Source organism: Nomascus leucogenys, chromosome 17 (assembly GCF_006542625.1).
Source record: "Nomascus leucogenys isolate Asia chromosome 17, Asia_NLE_v1, whole genome shotgun sequence".
Taxonomy (NCBI): domain Eukaryota; kingdom Metazoa; phylum Chordata; class Mammalia; order Primates; family Hylobatidae; genus Nomascus; species Nomascus leucogenys.
Window position 1 is genome coordinate 44,432,741 of NC_044397.1, and position 16,091 is coordinate 44,448,831.

At 51.1% G+C, this 16,091-nt stretch overlaps 1 protein-coding gene across 1 annotated transcript in view; it reads left to right on the forward strand.

The window, feature by feature from the left end:
• Positions 1 to 4,888: 4,888 nt before the first annotated feature.
• The window catches only part of GALNT17 (polypeptide N-acetylgalactosaminyltransferase 17), a 585,735-nt gene continuing 574,532 nt past the window's right edge, over positions 4,889 to 16,091 (forward strand). The window contains exon 1 of the mRNA XM_030795950.1: positions 4,889 to 5,784. Within this exon, the coding sequence (XP_030651810.1) occupies positions 5,547 to 5,784 (238 nt within the window). The 5' untranslated portion in view covers positions 4,889 to 5,546. The remainder of the gene's footprint in view (positions 5,785 to 16,091) is intronic.

Sequence of the window (16,091 nt, forward strand, 5' to 3'; positions counted from 1 at the left end):
CAGGCTGGACTGCAGTAGTGCAAACTTGGCCCACTGCAACCTCTGTCTCCCGGGTTCAAGTAATTCTTTTGCTTCAGCCTCTCTAGTAGCTGGGAGTTGTCCCACCATACCCAGCTAATTTTTGTATTTTTAGCAGAGACGAGAGTTCACCATGTTAGCCAGGCTGGTCTCCAACTCCTGACCTCAGGTGATCTGCCCACCTTGGCCTCTCAAAGTGCTGGGATTTCAGGCGTGAGTCACCTTGCTCAGCCCCTAGAAGCTTTTCTTTTCTTTCCTCTGCCTGCCTTTGAGTTTCTACCACATGCAAGGAATGATGGCTGACTCCCTTGCAATAGCAAGCTCAGAATAGACAGCCTTTGCTTGTCCTCACTTGGGTGGTCTTTGTTTATTTCCATGGTGCGTATTAGATGCCTAGCACTGAGCTAGGTAATTTACACATATTAGCTCATTTATGCTTGCAACTTCAAGAGGTAGTATTATGGATATTATTCCTGTTTGACAGCTGGAAAAATAAAAACAGGTAATGCCCAGAGCAGTGAGGTAACTTGCTCAAGGTGACACAGCAGATTCAATGGCGAGGCTAGGCTGATGCATGTACAATGCCTGACACACAATACCTAGGCACTGAGCACACTCAGCACAGCTTGGTCTCTCCCTGTATACTTATCTCCCTTGTAAGCTCCCCACCACTGCTACACTGTGAATTCTTGAAGGGGGGAGGTAGATTCATGTCTTTTTGTTTCCTCCTTTTAAAAATCTGCAGCTGGGTGCGGTGTCTCACTCCTGTAAGCCCAGCACTTCGGGAGGCTGAGGCGGGCAAATCACCTGAGGTCAGGACTTCAAGACCAGCCTGACCAACATGGAGAAACCCCGTCTCTACTAAAAAAATACAAAAATTAGCCTGGTGTGGTGGCATGTGCCTGTAATCTCAGCCACTCAGGATGGTGAGACAGGAGAATCGCTTGAACCTGGGAGGCGGAGGTTGTGGTGAGCCGAGATCATGCCATTGCACTCCAGCCTGGGCGACAAGAGCGAAACTCTATCTAAAAAACAAAACAAAACAAAACAAAAAACACTCTGCAGGTAGGAGGCCATAATCCTAAGAGGATTAACGCAGGAACAGAAAACCAATTACCACATGTTTTCACTTATAAGCAGGCGCTAGACATTGAGTATGTGTGGACATCAAGATGGGGGCAATGGACACTGGGGCTACTACAAGGGGGGTTGGGGGGACATGGGTTGAAAAACTACCAGTCGGGCACAGTGGCTCACTCTTGTAATCTCAGCACTTTGGGAGGCCGAGGCGGGCAGATCACCTGAGGTCAGAAGTTCGAGACCTGCCTGGCCAACATGGTGAAACCCCATCTCTATTAAAAATGCAAAAATTAGCCAGGCGTGGTGGCCCTGCCTGTAATCCCAGCTACTCGGGAAGCTGAGGAAGGAGAATCGCTGGAACCCAGGAGGTGAAGGTTGCAGTGAGCCCAGATTGTGCCACTGCACTCCAGCCTGGGCAACAGCAAGACTCTGTCTCAAAAAAAAAGGAAAGAAAACTACCTATTGGTTACTATGCTCATTAGTACCTGGGTGACAGAATCCGTACCCCAAACCTCAGCATCACACAATATACTCATGTAACAAACCTGCACGTATACCCTCTGTATCTAAAATGAAAGTTGAAATTACAACAACCAAAAGTCCAGTATCTTTTGCAATGCTCAGGGTTTTATTAGTGAAGGCTTTGCCTCGCCAGTTCTAGCAAGAGTAAATGAGTTGGCCAAACTTCTGTAGAGAGATGAGTCCCTGGTTTCCTTGGCGAAACTCCAAGTATTTTAACTCCTGTAATGGACTCAGATGAGATGCAATACATTTTTAACAGACAAACAAAGGGGACAGAGCCATGTCAAAGGCATATGTTATTTGAACCGTTGAGTGAAAAATGTATTTGAAATAAAAAATCCTTGCACAGAAATACCATTGGTCTCTTTCCTTTCAGTTTGCTCAACCAACCAACCAAACTCTTTTGATAAAGCTTTTGTAGTTAAACTGAGTTTTACAACTGGGAACAGTTTTGGGTGCCATCCAAGATAAATTTCTTCTTTTAAAGTCAAGAACAGATTTATTCTTTGGTGACCGAAATGGGACTGGAACCCAGACCTTATGGCGAGCAGAACACACAGGCACTGAAGTGTAGTTTTGTTGGTTTCAGAAGCAGCTGGTATATAATAAACGTTTAGTTGATTATGTTTTTGCATATATAACGTGCTAGGCAGGTCCTTAAACTTTTAGGGTCATTGACTATGTTGAGAATCTGATGAAACTTGCAGGTCTTTTCCCCAGAAAAATGTCCATGTAACATGCAGATACATTTTTGCATCTGACTGAGGGTTATTCATGAACTCCTGAAGTCTAGCTAGGATGTCTCTAGAGAGAAGAGCTGGCTAGGGACATGGAATAGTGCTTTTGAGTAGAATCAAAGGCCCAGGTAAGGTGAGACACCACCAATTGGAGATGCCTGCAGGCTTTGAGATGATGTGGTTTTTCCCTGGGTACACTTACTCTTGCCTTTGTCCTTGGGTTGAGAAAGAAGAAGGTGAAATTGATTCAGAGTTGGGGATTGCTGGGCTGGGGCAGTGGAAAAACATGACATACATGTGCATGATCCTTAATAGCAGGCGCTATTAGGAATGTGTTTGAAATAAATGAGCAACCATGAACTCCAGGAAGAGGAGGGAAGGAACTCCAGAGGGGATAGAGAGGCATGCATACCTGGGAAGGAGAAGGAAGTTGTTGGCTGGAGAATATGTTTGTTTGGAGTTAAGAATGGGAGAGGTAAAAAGCTAGGGAACAGTAATAACACGCTGGGATTTCACAGCAGGATTGCAGGAGTGGAACGCTCCTCTGTGAATACAGGGTTCAGGATGAGGCCATGACAGTGGGTCACTCATTGAGTAGTGTCCAGTGTCATTTTTGAACACAGAAGCTGCCCAGAATGCATGCAGGAGCTGAGAGGAGGCTTCTGGAGGATGCATGATAAAGCCAAAAGTTAATTTGCATCAGGGACTTTTCTGGCTTTAGAGAAAGCACAGAAATCTCTCTGAAATTGAAATTTGCCTGGGAACTTCTCGATTACTCTGAGGCTGTTTCCTCTACTTTGTTTCCTGTCTCCCACTCCCAAATACGCACATGCTTGAGAGTCAGCCTCAAGCACGTACTTAGAGCCACTTACTGCTGCTCGGGCACCCTAGCCCAATGCCTCAGCCTCCCTGGCTTCAGTCCTGCGGCTGAGTGAATGTTCAAAAATTATTTTTGCAGAAGCTTCCATTGATTGTGCTAGTTCCATCTGTAGTGTGGTTATAATAACACCCAACTCAACTGGATACTCCATGAGATGCTCAGTAACCCAAGTTTCTTCCCACACAGCCTCTCTCTTGCCTAACATGTGTGGCTAAAAATCATCCCTTGTGCTTTTTTAACTGTTTTGTGTCCACTTTCAGGTAGATTATACAAAGCATGCGCCCTGAGGATCCGATTGCACCCAGGCACAGAGTTCCAAGGGAATGAAATAAAAAGACTATTTTTTTTGCACGTACATTTCTATGTTAAAAATCAAAACTTAAAATAATACATAAGCAAAAACAAAACAAGAAACCAAGCCCCAGAAAAAAACAAAACAACCGCAAAAACAAAAACAAAAACTTTAATGAGATCAAAATGATGAGGGGAAAACGACCAGCTCCATTTAGCTTTGCTGCCCGATTTTTATTACTTGGCGGCCTGATTTCTATTTTAGACCCAAGGAATTAAATGGATCAACCAGGGGGGTTTGAATTCCAGTATTTCGAGTTCCTGGGTTTTGGGAAGAAGAGGTAGTGGAAAACCAGTAGCCAAATGAATATGCTTCTTATAATAAAATTTGAACAGAAAAGTGGGTGGGCCTAGAAGCAGTGACTGGGTAGGTTAGAATTCTCGCACGCAGAGAACCCCCCGCAAGCCCGCTCACACCCGGCCTGGCTCCGAAAGTCTCAGAATCCGAGTCTCCAGGCCAGATTTTCCCTCTAGCCATTCCTGGCCACGCAGCGCGGAGCCGCGAGCACACAGAAAAGGATGTCTTCATCGCCAACCGGAATGGAACGAACCCGCCCGCTCGGGAAGTACTGAGAACTAAAGGGTCCCTCCAGCGCCGGCCGCAGCCAGCATGCCTTGACTGCCTCCATCCCGCGCGGTCCCCACTCTCCAGGCGCCCCCGCCCTGCTCGGGTGCGCGCGCACGAGCCGGCGAGCAGGGGAGCTGTGCGCTCGGCAGCCTGCGGGCGGCGGCGGCCGACAGCCTCTCGGGGACAGGGTGGCCAGGGGCGGCGGAGGAGGAGCTGGCGCCGCCGCCGCTCCCCTCGGGCCGCGCCCCGCCCTCCGCCGCCACCTGCGCGTCCCCTCCGGGCTCCTCAGCTCCGGGGCTGTGTGGCTCTCGGTGCCGCAGCGGCGGTGTCACTGCGTCCGCCAATTGGGCGACTCGGCGTTTGGCTCCCGGGAGCGCGGGACGAGCCGCGCGGCCGGATCTGGCGAGCGGAGGGTGAGCCGGTGCGCGTCCCTCTCCGCCGCGTTGCCCGCGACGTTTTGGGAGGGGGTAGAGAACTGCTGTGACTTTTGAGGTCCGACTCCTTCCGGCCAGCCTCGCGACGCGCCAGCTCCGAGACAGGCCGGTGTGCCCTGAAGGCCCCGAAGGCTCCTGGCGCGGTTTGGGGGATTGGAACGTGTCCGGGAGCCGGCGGCGCTGTGCGCGCTGGTGAGTTTGCCGGCGGGGTGGGGTGGATCCCGCGCGGGGGGCGGAGAGGACGTCGCGCTCGGCCCCGCGCCCGCCCCCTAGTGCTGCCTCCACTTTGAGAGTAATTGAGACTTGAGCGTGACTGCGGAGCCTCGAGGATGCGGGCGCCCCGAGCGGGCTTTCCCTCTGCCCGGCGCGATGGAGCGGGTCGGTGAGCGGAACAAAGGCGCCCGCCCGGGTGAGCGGGTCCTCCGCTGAAGAGCGCGGGTGGCGCGTCGCGACGGCCGCCTGCGGGCGAGGGTGGAGGCTGTGCGGCCCCAGGCGCGGCGCGCTCCGCCGTGGGCGGGCGGCGATCCCTGAGCCCGGCACCTGCGCGCCACTCCCTCCGCGCCTCCCGGGCAGCCCCGCCTGCCGGCCTCGGAGTCTGCGGCGCCGGCGGTTAGAGGTCCAGAGGCGAGCCACTTGCTGGTGCAGAAGAGAAACCCCCAAGTCCCTGGCCTTTCGCCGAGACGCCTGGAAGGGGCCGTGCGCCGTGGACTGAGCAGACGTCTGGGGGAGCACTTCTGCAGAGCGAGGGCTTCCATGTGAGCGATTCCGTTCTCTCCACCACCGCCCCGTCCTCCCAGCCGTCTCCGCCGCCCGAGCATCTTTGAGGTGGGGCGGGCAGGGGCTTGGATCCCTGCCGGCCGTCTGGTGTGTGAGGCTTGCACGGCCCCTGGCTGCCCCGCGCCTCGCCGGAGCCCGAGGGGGCGCGGGTCCGAGGCGAGGGCCGGCCGGGCTGTTTGATGGCTTCACTGAGAAGAGTCAAAGTGCTGTTGGTGTTGAACTTGATCGCGGTAGCCGGCTTCGTGCTCTTCCTGGCCAAGTGCCGGCCCATCGCGGTGCGCAGCGGAGACGCCTTCCACGAGATCCGGCCGCGTGCCGAGGTGGCCAACCTCAGCGCGCACAGCGCCAGCCCCATCCAGGATGCGGTCCTGAAGCGCCTGTCGCTGCTGGAGGACATCGTGTACCGGCAGCTGAATGGTAAGGACGCACGCCGGCGCCTCCGGGGCTTGGCGCGGGCGGGCCGGGCACAGAGTGAGCCCCGGGGTCCCTGCGCGCTGCGCGCTGCGCGCTGTGCCTGGGAGCCGGCACATCCTGGCTCCCGCGCGCTCCTTCTTACCCTTCCTGCCCCGTCTCGGGCGGATGGCCGGGGCTGCTGGAAAGAACAACTTGCCTGATTCTTTTCCGTGCCCCACCTGCAAATTTGGTTTTATCCTGGAAACATGTCAGTACAGTTGGCTCCCGGTCCCCGAGTGCGGACTGGAAATCATTCCCTGGCGACTCCAGCCCGAGCGCAGAAACTAGTGGAGCGGCCAAATGGGACTGGAGGCGCGCGGCCAGACGTGTAGGAGGAAATAGTCTTAGAGCCCAGCGTTTGGTGGGGGACTAATAGGGAGCCGGGGAGATTGGAGGGCTTAGATGTCTGCAGACAAAGTCAAGGCCCCAGGTCGCGGAGCTAATGCGCTTAGGTAGTATATTGGAGGAATATGTCATCTCTTTATGAGGCGAGCTGCTCAGCTTAAGAACGAGGACTCCTCCCTTCCCGCCGCCTGTGTTTCTCCTTGGGGGCTGCGGAGGGGCGATTGTTAAAGTTCAGGGTGGGCCTGGGAAGTTTCCAGAATGTAGCAAAGCGAGATGTGGCATCCCATTAGTGACAATTGTCAGAATCTGTCCCATCTAAAATGTTGTGCTCAGTACTTCAGGAGAAGAGGGAGATTTTTTATGTGCTCTCGTCATACCTGGGCCAGGTCATTGGACACTCGCTGTCCCCAACGTCAGAGTGAGTGTTATCTACCTGAGTACAGGCGGGTTTCCAGGACGCGTGGGGTTATCCAAGGCAGATACATACTTAGGTACAGACTATCTCCTCCTTTTCTGAGCTTCTAACTCATGTTCTCAAACGAACTGCAGATAATCATGAAGAACGTGATAATAATAACTGATGGAATTCTTGCTCTGTGCCAGATGCGTGCAAAGACATTACAAGTACATTATCTCACTGTATGTTCACATCTGTCCAGCGAGGCTCCACCCATCCCCAGAGGGGAAATGAGAAAACTCAGCGAGGGGAGGTTAACTAAGTTGCCCTGTGTTAAATAAGATATAACTGCGCCCCAAACCGCTGTAATCGGAATAATAATAGAGTTTGGAGTCAGAACCCTGTGTCTGGTTGACCACAGAGCCTGTGCGCTTGACCTCTTAGGCACAAACTTCTATCCATGGTTTTCCCCTAAGTGAAAGGAATATTAGGTTTGTTGAAAACAGAAATACGTGGAATTGCAAATACAGACATATACCTTCTCACATTGGAGGATCTCAACTGTCTTCACTGTGGTGGCAAGGGGCAGGGAGAAGGAGGATGGCAAATGGTTCTTTTCAGGCTCACCAATGGTCTCTGCTGGGTACTGGGGGAGGGATGGGATGGAGGGATCCCATGGTCAGATCTCTGGTCATGATCACCTGGTCAGATCTCTGAGCAGGTGAAAGGACGCTGCGGTGTTCTCGAAGCCATTTGACAGGTATCCAGGGGATGCCTTGAACTTGCAGGGTGTATGGCCTGACTGTCAGGGTAGCCCATGGAAGTTATGCAGAAGCTCTTCTCTCAGGTGTCTGAAATATGGCACAGAATGCAACAAAAAGCCATAGTTCATTTCTGGAGGAATCAGAAACTTACGGGGTGGCCTTATAATTTGGGATAGATTCCTGCAGTAGACATACCCATAGGAACTTCAAAGGATAACCTGGTTTCCCTCACTCATCAGGCTTTTCTCAGGGACACAGGTTTATTTTAGTATCAGTTTCTTTGTTTTATGTTTTCCTTTTTTTTTTTTTTTTTTTGAGACAGGGTCTTCTCGCTCTGTCACCCTGGCTGGAGTGCAGTGGTGCAATTATAGCTCACTGCAGCTTCAAACTCCTGGGCTCAAGTCATTCTCTGGCCTCAGCCTCCCAAGTAGCTGGGTCTACAGATGTGCATCACCACGCCCTGCTAATTTTTTAATTTTTTGTAGAGACAGGGCCTTGCTAGGTTGTCCAGGCTGGTCTCGAATTCCTGGCTTCAAGCAATCCTCCCGCCTGGGCCTCCCAAAGTGTTGGGATGACAGGCGTGAGCCACTGTGCCTGGCCCCAGTATTTGTTTCAATTAGGAGCATTAAATATTGTATAGCTGTACCCCAACTTCCCTCATAGGAATGATAAAATTCTATAATAATAACTGATGGAATTCTTGCTGTGTGCCGAATGTGTGCAAAGACATTACAAGTGCATTATCTCACTGTATGTTCACATCTGTCCAGAGAGGCTCCACCCATCCCCAGTTGAGAAATGAGAAAACTAGGTGAAGGGAGGTTAGGAGGCTACTTTCTACTTGCCACGGACATACATGAACCCACTGAATCTTTTCAATGACCTGCGGGATGCGTGCTCTGACACCCGCCTGAACAACTTGCTCATAGTCACCCAGCTAGTGAGCCTCAGAGCTGGGAATTGAACCTGGAATGTCAGGCTCCAGAATGGAGGTTCTTAGCTCCTGCACCAGTGTCTCGATCTTCAGCATATGCATCAGAATCACTGAAGGGCCCTTTAAGACGGATTTCTGGGCCTCCCGCCCAGGTCTGGGGTGGGGCCTGAGAATTTGCCTCTCTAACAAACTTGGGACAGGGCCCTTGACCCACTGCCCGACACTCTGCTGCCTACATCAAGCAGAGTAAAGGTAGAAAACCCACCCAACCTCCAAAGCCAGCTCATTTCAGGGACTTAAGCTGAAAGCTTGCTTCAGATCCGCTGTCGTCTAGCTTCCTTCTCTGTGGCCTTCTGCCCTGTAAACAGATCCCGGACTGGTGGAGTCAGGTGCTGTGGGGTGGGAAGGCTGAGTTTTCCTGACTTGCAAGTTGGCAGCAAGGCCAAGTTGAGAGCTTTTCCTGGGCAAGCTAAGAATGCAAGCTGCGACTAGGCAGATGTTATCATCCTGACTGCCTAGTGTCATTTGCAGTGACATGAAGCCTGCAGAAAAAGAGCAAGGAAAAATCGTGAAATATAGAGGGCTCTTCCTCTCTCTCCACCTGGCCCCTCAAGCACCTTCATCCTCTGCTGGTGCTTGTTTTGGGTAATGCGTGTCCCATCTGTTGATGCCCTCTGCCTGCTGCAGTGGGAGGCTGCTGCGAGAAGGCAAAGGGCTCCTAGTGCCTGGGGAGACATGTGCTCTCTTGCTCTGCAGCCGGTCTTCATTCATTGCTCCCGAGGGTGGAGAAGGAAACCTTGACCTTAATGTTCTTTATTCCCTTGGAATTAATGGAGAGGCTGCTAGAGCTGGTGCACTGTGCATGTAAGAGGGCCAAGGCCACTTGGTACAGAGTGGGAGCCGGGCATTGTAAAGGTTGCTCAAGTTTCTTAAATCTTTCCTGTGGACTCCTGTGAAGACCAAGCAGGTGGGATTTATGGAGGGCTCTACCTCCTCCTGGCTTCTTCTTTTTTTTTTGAGATGGAGTCTCACTCTGTCGCCAGGCTGGAGTGCAGTGGTGCGATCTCCGCTCACTGCAGTCTCTGCTTCCTGGGTTCAAGCGACTTTCCTGCCTCAGCTCCTGAGTAGCTGGGACTACAGGCACCCACCACCATGCCCGGCTAATTTTTGTATTTTTAGTAGAGACGGGGTTTCGCCATATTGGCCAGGCTGGTGTTAAGTTCCTGACCTCAAGTGATCCGCCTGTTTCGGCCTCCCAAAGTGCTGGGATTACAGGCGTGAGCCACCACGCCCTGCCGGTAGGCTTCTTTTTTTTTTTTTTTGAGACAGGGTCTCACTTTGTCACTCATGTTGGAGTGCAGTGATGCAATCATAGCTCATTGCAACCTCTACTTCCCGGGCTCAAGTGATCCTCCCACCTCAGCCTCCCTAGAAGCAGGGACTACAAGTACGTGCCACCATGCCTAGCTAATATTTGTATTTTTTGTAGAGATGGGGTTCTGCCATGTTGCCAGGGCTGGTTTCGAGTGATCCCATCCCCACCCCCTCCCCACCCCCGGCGTTGGCCTTCAAAGTGCTGGGATTAGAGGTGTGAGCCACAGCGCCTTGACCATAGGCCTTTTAAGGGCTGGAACCGTATTTTGGACTTTTTTTTTTTTTTTTTTGAGATGGAGTCTCGCTCTGTCTCCCAGGCTGGAGTGCAGTGGCTCCATCTCGGCTCAGTGCAAGCTCCGCCTCCCGGGTTCACGCCATTCTCCTGCCTCAACCTCCCGAGTATCTGGGACTACAGGTGCCCACCGCCACTCCCGGCTATTTTTTTGTATTTTTAGTAGAGACGGGGTTTCACCGTGTTCGCCAGGATGGTCTCTATCTCCTGACCTCGTGATCCGCCCGCCTTGGCCTCCTAAAGTGCTGGGATTACAGGCGTGAGCCACTGCACCCGGCCATTTTGGACTTTTAATACCACCCCCATCCCTCAGCACACCACAGCCCCTTGCACTTAATGGGGCACTTAAGGTTTATTGGTTGATCAAGTTGTTGGGAGCTAGTTCGAGGAGGTAAATGATGGCCAGATAAGAAATAACCTCAAGGCTGTAAAGTCTGGGTTGGGTTGGATGGATGTGGGGAGGGGTGGGGGCTGGGAGGACTCAGCTAGAGAGACTGAGTGTGAGGAAGCAAGCCATCTTGCCTGCGCCATCTTGAGGCTTGTCTAGTCTTCACCTTCCTGACTGAAGGGAATGAGATCCTTCGAGGCCCTCGGAAGTGAGCCAGGTTAGGAATCGGCAAGTTTCAGCGTGTTGTCGTTAAATGTGTGATTTCATAACATGAATATGGCTTTATAGTTAAGCCTTGAACAATGCAGAGATTAGGGACGCCAACCCTTGCAGTCAAAAATCCAAGTATAATTTTTGACTCCCTCGAAACTTAACTATTAATAGCCTACTCTTGACCAGAAGGCTTACTGGTAACATAAGCAGTTGAGTAACACTTATTTTCTGTGTTGTGTGTATTATACACTATATTCTTATAAAAAGTAAGCTAAAGAAAAAGAAATGTTATTAAGAAAATTGTATGGGCTGGCCGCATTGGCTCATGCCTGTAATCCCTGTACTATGGGAAGCTGAGGTGAGAAGATCAGTTGAGGCCAGGAATTTTAGACCAACCTGGGCAACATAGCAAGACGTCATCTTTACAAAAATCAGCCGGGCATGGTGGTGCACACCTGTGGTCCCAGCTCTTCAGGAGGCTGAGGTGGGAGGATGTTTTGAGCCTAGGAGTTCGAGGCTACAGTGAGCTGTGATTGTGCCACTGCTCTCCAGCCTTCTGGCCCAAAAGAAAAAAAAAAAAGAAAATCATGTGGAAGAGAAAATATATTTACTATTAATTGAGTAGAAGTGGATTATTGTAAAGGTCTTCACATTGAGTAGGCTGAGGAGGAGGAGGAGGAAGGGTTGGTCTTGCTGTCTCAGGGGTGGCAGAGGAAGAAAAAAATCTATGTACAGGTGGACCCACGCAGTTCAGACCCTTGTTGTTCAAGGGGTCAACTGCGTATTCTTTTTTGTATATAAAATTAATTCATATTTATTGTAGAAAATTTGGAAAATCTAAAATAATTATACCAGAGACAATACCGTGTTAAAAAAATTTTAAATGATGGCCTGTTGGCTTTGTACAAGCATTAAGAAAGTGGACCTAGTGGCTGGGCACAGTGGCTTACACCTGTAATCCCAGCACTTTGGGAGGCCGAGGTGGGTGGATCACTTGAGGCCAGGAGTTCCAGACCAGTCTGGCCAACATGGCAAAACTCTGTCTCTACAAAAAAATACAAAAATTAGCAGGGCGTGGTGGCTGGTGCCTGTAATCCCAGCTACTCTGGAGGCTGAGGCAGGAGAATCGCTTGAACCTGGGAGGCGGAGGTTGCAGTGAGCTGAGATTGCACCACTGCCCTCCAACCTGGGCAACAGAGCAAGATTTGGTCTCAAATAAATAAAATAAAAAAGAAAGTGGACCTAGGGACAGACGGATTTCTTGTTAGAATTCTTCTGTACGTGATTTTTGGCTTTCTATCATGTTTCTGTCACCGTCTGAGGAAGTTACTTATTTCTCCCATTTTAGAGGTGAGAAAGGTGAGAAACAGAGATACTATATGACTTTTCCAGGGTGACACAGCTAGGGAAGGGCAGAGCCAGGTTCAGGAATAGCAGGGTACTTCCTCCCAGGAGTCCAGCACTTTCCTAATGAGTAAGGGGAAAGAGATGGAGGGGTCTGGAGCTTCACTTGCCCCTCGCAGGCTTCAAGCCTTAGAGACACCCTCTCTCCTCCTCAGGGTCCCCACGCAGGACGCACATCAGAGCTGTATCCCTGTGAGCCCAGGGCAGCTCTGTCATAAGAAGAAATGCAATCGATTCAACTTAGGTACCAAATTTAGATTTCAGAAAGATATTGAATAGAAGTGGAGTTGCTTAAAGAAATTGAAAATCTTTGTAGAAATGGAGAGAAGTCAAAATTACCTCCTCCAGTTCTGCCCCCAAGCCACTCAGGCACTTGAAGTTGGAGTCTGAGCGATAGGAAACCAAAACGCTCCTATATAGCCCCAGCATACCACAACCCACCCAACAGAACTCCCTAGGCAAGGAAAGTGAGTTGGCACAGAGAGACAGAGGGAGAGATTTGCTCTCACAGGTCTCCAAGCTGGAGTCAGAAATTGAGGAATGGTGGCCGGGCACGGTGGCTCATGCCTGTAATCCCAGCACTTTGGGAGGCCGTGGCGGGCAGATCACTTGAGGTCAGGAGTTCCAGACCAGCCTGGCCAACATGGTGAAACCCTGTCTCTACTAAAAATAGAAAAATTAGCCAGGCGTGGTGACGGGCATCTGTAATCCCAGCTACTCAAGAAGTTGAGGCAAGATAATTTGCTTGAACCTGGAAGGCAGAGGCTGCAGTGAGCAGAGATCGCACCCTTGCACTCCAGCCTGGGAGACAGAGCGAGACTCTGTCTCAAAAACAAACAAACAAACACCAAAACCAAACACAAAAACAGAGAGAGGGATGGCATTTGGAAAGCATCTCTGTTGATGAATGCCAGAGGTGGTCTGGTGTTATATTTCTGTTTTCTTGCAGCCCACAGATGCTGGACTGTACCACCATTTCCTGCAGGAAGGAGCGAAGGGAGAGAGAGGGCACATGTGCCTATTAAAATCAGTCACTTCAGGGAACATCAGAAGGAAACCAGGGCAGTTCAAGCCTTCATTCGCTGCACGCAGACATTCCACAGGGATTGAGGACAGGCGTGGGCCCTGGGTTGTGGAAGGCTTGGTCCCAGGACCAGGGCCTGGGTGCTGGAGGGACACCCACTTCCTTTACCTCCAAGGACTCATGGTGTCTTGTTGCAGCTGGCCCCTACTGAAGAAATAGGGAGTCTTGTTCTTGGACAGCCCTCAGATGCAGGCACATCTGTGTTGGCAGGTGAGTGTGACGGGCACCCTGCCAGTGGGGGCAGCTGCCGCCTGCCCAGCCCAGAGGTAGCAGGAGAGGCAGCCAGTGTCATTCTCGCTGAAGAAACCCAACCCCTCTGACCTTTGCTAGTTGCCAAATCTGGAGTGTCCTTTGTGGAAAGGAAGAAAGCTCGGTAATTACTTGGAGCTAAGAGTGACCACAGGAAGATGGAACGTGAGCACACCCAAGCCCAAGGCCAGTGAAAAAACAACCCAAGATCAGATGATCTGTGAGTCTATTAAGAATATCTTAGAAGAACCAGGCTTGGTGGCTCACGCCTGTAATCTCAGCACTTCGGGAGGCTGAGGTGGAAGGATGGCTTGAGACCAGGAGTTTGAGACTAGTCTGGGCAACATAACAAGACCTTGTCTCTACAAAAAATAAAAAATTAGCCAGACATTGTGGTGCATGCCCGTGGTCCCAGCTACTCGAGAGGCTAAGGTGGGAGGAACGCTTGAGCCTAGGAGTTCGAGGCTGCAGTGAGCCATGATTGCACCACTGCACTCCATTCATCCTGGGTGACAGAGCAAGACCCAAACTCTAAAAAAACCCCCCAAAACCAGTGTGTTAAAAGGACACTCAGGGCCAGGTGTGGTGACTCACGCCTGTAATCCCAGCACTTCGGGAGGCCGAGGCAGGTGGTTCATGAGGTCAGGAGTTGAAGACCAGCATGGCCAACATGGCGAAACCCCGTCTCTACTAAAAATACAAAAATTAGCCAGGCGTGGTAGTGAGCGCCTGTAATCCCAGCTACTCGGGGAGCTGAGGCAGGAGAATCACTTGAACCTGGGAGGCACAGGTTGCAGTGAGCTGAGATTGCACCACTGCACTGTAGCCTGGGCAACAGAGCAAGACTCTATCTCAAAAAAAACAAACAAAAAAATACCTGTGGGGCCCTCAGGAGATATTTCTTGAATGGATGCATGGACAGCTAGCAATGCTTCATAGTAGAGTATGGTCATTGTTGTTTGCTTTGTGAATCTCAAACAAGGTGAGAGGAGGTCCTTTTCCTTGTAACTTTCTTGGACTCTTTGGACTACTATTGGATTCTTCTCTCTTCCATGTGTTTATCTGAGCCAGACTCCATTTCCTTCTTCTTTCTCCTCGAATCCCCTGCTCCTCCTCTTATAATGACGGTGCCTTTGGCTGATGGCTTTTGATGCCTAGGAGAAAAAGTGGCAGCCTGTCTCTGTCAAACCCAATTACAGAACACGATGGTTGTTCATATCCATCAGTGAGCACTTCCTTGCTGCGAGGCATAGGCTAGATGCTAAGGGTACAATGAGGTGCAGAGATCATGCTTACTTAGGCATTGTGGAATAGTGGGAAGATATCTTTGTGGCTTTACCAGGGATGCGCCAAGTCCCTAAAGAATATTAGACTGGCTGGGTGTGGTGGCTCACGCCTGTAATCCCAGCACTTTGGGAGGCCAAAGCGGCTGGATCACTTGAGGTCAGGAGTTCGAGACCAGCCTGGCCAACATGGTGAAACTTTGTCTCCACTAAAAATACAAAAATTAGCCGGGCTTGGTGGCACATACCTGTAATCCCAGCTACTTGGGAGGCTGAGGCAGGAGAATCACTTGAACCTGGGAGACGGAGGTTGCTGTGAGCCAAGATTGTGCCACTGCATTCCAGCCTGGGCGACAGGGTGAGACTCTGTCTCACAAAAGAAAAAAAGGAATATTACACTGAGCCTGGAAGTAGGGAGGCTTGAACTGGTGCATTGTAGGTGCTTAGCTGGTGAGTGCTGAATTTAAACAAGAACACTTACACATTTTCATGCATGCACAATAGGTGCGAGGTAGTGAGACCACCTTGTGGAAGGTGTGAAAGCAAGTCAGAAGAAATGGATGCTCTTGGCCGAGTGCAGTGGCTCACGCCTGTAATCCCAGCACTTTGGGAGGCCGAGGTGGGTGGATCCCTTGAGGTCAGGAGTTCAAGACCAGCCTGGCCAACACAGCGAAACCCCGTCTCTATTACAAGTACGAAAATTAGCCGGGTGTGGTGGCGGGCACCTGTCATCCCAGTTACTTGGGAGGCTGAGGCAGGAGAATCACTTGAACCCGGGAGGTGGAGGTTGCAGTGAGATGAGATCCCACCACTGCACTCCAGAGCGAGACGCTGTCTCAAAAAAAAAAAGAAAGAAAAGAGAAAAGAAACGGATGCCCTTGAGAGGTGGTCAGAGCCAGAAGTAGGGATCTGCAGGAATCCTGGCAAGGGAACGGCATGAGCAAAAAAGAGTGTGTGGGGACATGTGAGTGAGGGGGTGTGGTGGGAGCTCCTTGGTGAAGTGGAGTTTGTTAGGAGGACTGGGTGGAGGCTGGACTGGGCCAGGTTTTGGATCCCAGGTTGGTTTGGACCAGGTCACTATGTCGACTTAATGTGATGTAATGTTGCGGCTTAGTGCATCTGGAGATGATTGGGAGAGTGGGTTGGAATGCAGCAGTAGAGTGGGGCATGGTGGCTCACGCCTGTAATCCCAACACTTTGAGAGGCTAAGGTGGGAGGATCACTTGAGCCTGGGAGTTCGAGACCAGCCTGGGCAACATAGTGAGACCCCGTCTCTATTTAAAAAAAAAAATGCAGCAGTGGGTATAGAGAGCTGGTGTTGCTGGCCCTGCCATTCCTCTGAGTTCAGGACTCAGCCCAGCTTCTGAACCTCAGAGTGATTTTAGTTGCATGTCATTTACTCCCTCTGTGACTCCATGATCACATCCAGAACTAAGAGTCAACATCTGGAATTGCTGCATTTGGAAAATCTGATACAGCTTTGGGGATCTCTGACCTGAGCCCTCTCTCGGGCTCCCACTTCTCTTACACCTTGTTGAGGTCCA